We start from the raw sequence: 5,307 nt of genomic DNA on the forward strand, positions 1-5,307 counted from the left end.
GGACAGCTTTCTAATATGTTACTTTATGGCTTTATCGATTTGAGTTCCTGGGAGTACCCTGTGCTGAGGAAATCATACATCTAGATCCCCAAACAAAAACCAAATGTTTAAAAGAATGATGGTAGAGAAAAGACAATTTCTCTTCTAGTTTGAATGACTTATGCATCTATATATGAAGGAAATGAGTGTTCGAGATATTGTTCACATGTATGTTTTATAATTTTATGCCTAGATATTTGATTCCATATGGCCTTTTTATTTATGTATCTTTTAGGGTAGGCATGAAGTTTATTCCCCAATCCTATACAATCCTATAGGTGGAGGTCATTATAGTAATGACACCCTGAGTAGGAGATCCGGATATTTATGGAATGGCAGTGGGGGGTGGGGGTGGAGAAATAGGATATATATAACAATAGACAAAAACCTTAAACCTCCTTGCAGGCCTTTCTATGAAGTTGTACAAAATCTCATGGAGGGTAGGGTAAGAAGAAGTCTCCAATGCAATTATGTCACATTGATTATCTATAATGATTTCTCACAGTTGACTCAATTCCAGTGTGGATTGTGTTTAATAAGTGTATTGCCTAGTTGTATTAGATAGCACAGGATAAAGATCTACATAGAGGGTTGGTCTGCTTGAATATTGACAAACTGCCAATCCCACAGGTTATGACTTAAATTCCTCCTTCTCTTCTGAATCTACATCAGGTCCCCTACTCATTGATATGTAACTTAATGCTCACAATCACCTTGCAATCAATATGAGGCAGATATAGGTCCATTTTTCAAATGTGAACACATTTTTAAAGTGAAGAACTACACTTTGACCTCAAATCCTTTAATTCCTATCTAAAATGCTTCCCACTAAACTCTCCTGGAGAATTATAGTAACAATAACTTACAGTACTTTTTAAGGTTTGAAAAACTCTTTCTACACATTTCACTTGATAACAAGTTTGTGAGAAAGATGTTAACCAATTACCATTCCCATTTTACAGATGATGAAAACTGAAACTGTGAAAGGGTTAATTGACTTATCACACAGGTAATAAGTGTCTCTAAGAAAGGATTTGAAACCATATCTTCTTTACTCTGAATTCACTTCCCCTACTCTAGAGATTATTTGGAAGCCTTTTACGTAATATATGGTTTCCTTTCAGGTTTCAAATGACTTACTACTATAGCAGAAAGACCAAATTCTGTTGTTACAAATAGATCATCTAAAAGAATTTAATAAATCACCTCCCTACCAAGTGTTGTGGATTTCCTGAATGCCGAATATGGCTAACTCTGAAATAAGGCACTGAAATAGATCTGTTAATTGTATGTTAATGCAAAGCACGGATTTTATACTGGCTTTGGTGAAAGAACTGTTATATGCTCTTTTTCATCTTTTGCAAGTTGTCAGCCTAGCAATGGGAACCATATGAAGTTTAAGATTGCGGAAGACTGCCTGGGTTTCTTCATCCAAATCACTAGAAAGACCTTAAAAGATGAATTGGCAGCCAATAACTCATAATTCACTTCCAATCAAGTAATTTTTATCTACAAAAGGTAAATGTATCAGAGAAGAGATAAACTTCTTTTACCTATAGAAAAGCAAAACAAAACACATAATAAAAAATTCAACTGGGCTTGTAACATGTGTGATTTTACTTTCAAGGAACAATTAATATGACCTGGGAATTAGTATGATTCCTGGGAAAGGAGTTTGATCATTATTCTTCTCAATATCATTAAGAGAGTTGTAGTTTGGGAACTTTTAAACAAAATTCTTGTTTTTTAAAAAAACTCAATTTTGGCATTTACATTGTCAGGTATAAAATGACTTAAAAACAGTATGATGGATGTGCTGGGAAGTTGGTAGGAGGGTGATTGTAAAAGATATTTCAAAGGCAAGCCACTATCACAATAGAATTCCCAGTGGGCTACTGAGGTACAGATAAGAACCTTAAGTGAGACCTGAGTTAGGAATATAATGAACAATGTAAAGAACACTATAGTAACTGCCTAGTTTCAATCTTATCAGTTATTTTAAAGGATCCTAGACCATCAACTGAGTTAAAGGGACCTGTAAGGGAAGAGTTTGAAGAAAAGCTGGGAAGGAGAAGGGAACAAATCAAACCCCAAGGGATTCAAAGACCAGTGGCAATTTTTTTCTTTTAATATAGGGAAAGAGGGGATATAGTTCAAGTTGAACAAAATCAATAGGAGTAACCTGACCATATTGAACACCGTTCCACCTTTAATATGGCTCGTAAAGGGAGAAATTAAAGAATATTTTATTTGTTAATATTTCTCCAAAGTTCCAACAATGTGATAAAAGAATCATTTTCCATGTCATGCACATGAAGAACTGGAAGACTGAAAGACTGATATGTTTTAGGGGAGGAATTTGAACCTGCAATCTTCCACTCTCCAAATCCTAAAACTCTTTACCCATGACATAAATGAATAGAACCTTTAAGATTCCCTTTTTTAAGGTTTTTGCAAGGCAAATGGGGTTAAGTGGCTTGCCCAAGGCCCCACAGCTAAGTAATTATTAAGTGTGTGAGGCCAGATTTGAACTCAGGTACTCCTGACTCCAGGGTTGGCGCTCCATCCACTGCACCTCCTAGCCCCCTCCCACGCTACTTAACCTCATTTGCCTTGCAAAAAACTAAAAAAAAGATTTCCTTTCACTATAAATCAGAACTCAACAAACTGTGAGAGATTTCATGCACTTAGGGGCATGAAATTCCTTTGAAGGGAACCTTAGCTGGGGGAGGGGGGTGGAGGGGGGAGAAGATGGGGGGAGTTAGAGAATAGAGTTCACTCCAACTCTTGAAAGATAAAGAGGAAAAGCATTTCACAGGACAACAGATTTGGTGTTTTGGGGCAGTTTTATTTCTCAGATGTCCAAATTTCTCCAACATTCAAAAGTGTGTTTATAGTTTTCTCCCCAGAAGATGGTCTAGAGTGTTTCAGTCCAATTTCAGTTCGGATCCTGTCATCCTTTTGTAGATTTCTTTGATTTCATTACAGGCATTCTCAAAATGGACAGTGGCATCATAACTGGTCGTTATGAAAATTTGGCTTTTGCTCCCCAAGTCATTAGGCACATAGAGGTCACTTACAAAAAAGAATTTTTTCTCAATGGGTTCCAGGAGTTCCAAAGCTAGTTGGATTTCTTTTTCAGGCTCTTTACTCTCTACAGTTGTGGTTACTATGGCAATGTATTTGCCTTGTGCTGCCAAGTTGTGTATAGATGAAGTGATGAAGATGTAGATGTCAGATTTGCGTTTTGCCTGGGTGGAAGGGATGATGACAAGTCCTGACTTGGCCCCACTGGTGTTTCTAATGGGGTGTCCTAAAATACAGATGGCCCTGATGACCTGACCGACCCTGTGGACAAGGTCAGGTGCATAGCTTGGATCACAAATTAGCTGTTTGCAGCTTGTGATGTGACCCTCGGATCTGATGCCCACCACCCGGCCCTCCCTGATGATGATGTCATCTACCGGTTTGTTCATCAAGAAAACACCACCTTGGCTGGATGTTAACTGGGCGAAGGCCTGTGCCAGCTCTCCGATTCCGCAGCGTGGGTAGAGATAAGGGCTTTTACCGTTCTTGGTGAGTGATGAGATGTACAGTTGGATTTTCTTCAGTAACTCAATACAGGGGTGGTCCAGATAACAGTTAGTACGACTTAGGGCCAGGGCATGTCCTGCAAATTCTGGAACATATTGGCCTAAGTCGAAATGTTGGAAGAGATCTTTTCCAACCGTCTTCCAGGGATCCACCCCTTTGTATGTTCGGGGTTCGTGCTCCTTGAACTTGAGGGCATATGTAAAGAACTTACGGAATCGGTGTTTCTCGAAGAATCCTATTAGGTTGGAGGCCAGGGCCTCAGTCTCAGTGGAAGGAACTCTATGGATTCTTCTGCCCTTGTACAGGAAGCTGGCATCCACTACATGGAGGTCCAGGAAGCACAACGCATTCAGGTGGGTTAGAATCTTCATCAGCTGGCCACTGGCCATAAGAAACTTGGGCAGCAGGTCTACCTTCCAGGAGTGTCCGGGGCCCATGGCGCCACAGGGTGAGCTGGACACGTTGGATGAGCGGCAGGCGATGTTCAGGGGGTTCAGCAAGGCACTTTCCCCTCCAGGCTGCCCGCTGCGGTCCAGGTGGAGCACCTTCTTTCCTAGAGAGGCCAGGAGGCTCCCCAGGATGCACTCTTTAAGTCCTGTGCCAAGAATGATGATGTCGTAGTAGTCTTTCTTCATGGTGCTGCAGAGAGTGGGCGGGGGAAGAGGAAGAGGAAGAACAGGAGCGAGGGAAGGATGACAGTGAGGAGAAACCGATGGTGGAGAAGGACTTCGACAAGTCAGGAGAGTAGGAGAAGGAGGAGCTGGAGGAGGTGGAAGCTGAGGAATAAGAGAAGGAGAAGACAGAGCAGGAGATCGAGGTCGGTGGTGATGTAACAGAGGAGAGGAGTCAGTGTCCAAGGAGAGTGACCATGATGAGAACGACGACGAGGACGACGAGGATGACAAGGACGACCACGAGCATGACGAGCACAAAGATGAGAAGGACAATGATGTCGACAACGACGTTGACGAAGGCGACGAGGACATTACGACGGTGGGGGGGGAGAGGCTGGTGGTGCTCTGGGGCACAAAGTAGTGGGATCTGGCCGGCAGGGAGAGGAGCAGCAGGAGCAGGAAGGAAGAGAGGAAGAAAAGGAGAAAAATAGTACAGGAGGGACAAAGCCTAAGGAGGAGGCGAAAAAGAGTGCAGATAAAGACGGAGATGGAGGTGAAGATAGAACGGAAGATGGAGGAAGTGAAGTTGAAGGAGGAGGTGGAAGAGAAGCTGTTAGAGCCAAAGGTAGAAGCGAAGAGGATGAAGCTAGTGGAGACGCTTCACTGTGGCGATCTTGGAGCCGAGTACTGAGAGAAACAGCTGGCATTGGTGGTGCTCGTGCCAGAAGGAGAAACCGAATGGGGAGAAAAGGGCAAGTGGTGGCTTATAAATGTCCTCGTTGCCAAGAACACGCCTCCGTTGCTAAGGCCGTTATAATGCCCACCATTGTACAGTACTCCTGGGAGTACTTCTCCCAATGGGAGAAGAGAAAGTCCGTTACCAAGGAAGCTGAGCAGTTGCTACGGCCTGAAACTGCTGGGGGAGGGCCCATGGGGAAAGTGTAATCAATGTTTCCAATTGATTATTAGAAACTCCTCCCTGTACCACACTGCCCTTCGAGCACAGCATCTAAGTTTCTGATTCCCTTCTCAGGCTTAGCACCGAGGAGATTGCCCAGAT

General features: G+C 42.6%; 1 protein-coding gene across 2 annotated transcripts; it reads right to left on the reverse strand.

Moving 5' to 3' along the window:
* Positions 1 to 2,900: 2,900 nt before the first annotated feature.
* Positions 2,901 to 4,461, reverse strand: LOC141502202 (rab GDP dissociation inhibitor beta-like). 2 transcript variants are annotated; one of them, XM_074206827.1, is made up of 2 exons: positions 4,012 to 4,277; positions 2,901 to 3,876 (listed from the first exon to the last, which is right to left on the reverse strand). In XM_074206827.1, the coding sequence occupies exons 1-2, from the start codon at positions 4,266 to 4,268 to the stop codon at positions 2,967 to 2,969; spliced, it is 1,167 nt and encodes a 388-aa protein (XP_074062928.1). In that variant the 5' UTR covers positions 4,269 to 4,277; the 3' UTR covers positions 2,901 to 2,966. The 2 variants fall into 2 exon arrangements, with proteins under 2 accessions (XP_074062928.1, XP_074062929.1); XM_074206828.1 differs by having other exon boundaries at positions 2,901 to 4,461.
* Positions 4,462 to 5,307: the final 846 nt, after the last annotated feature.

Source organism: Macrotis lagotis, chromosome X, assembly GCF_037893015.1.
Source record: "Macrotis lagotis isolate mMagLag1 chromosome X, bilby.v1.9.chrom.fasta, whole genome shotgun sequence".
Classification (NCBI taxonomy): Eukaryota; Metazoa; Chordata; class Mammalia; order Peramelemorphia; family Peramelidae; genus Macrotis; species Macrotis lagotis.

What these genes read in the sequence shown, in the direction of transcription:
- LOC141502202 (XM_074206828.1), bottom strand. Translation starts at nt 4,268, where the DNA reads ATGAAGAAAGACTACTACGACATCATCATTCTTGGCACAGGACTTAAA.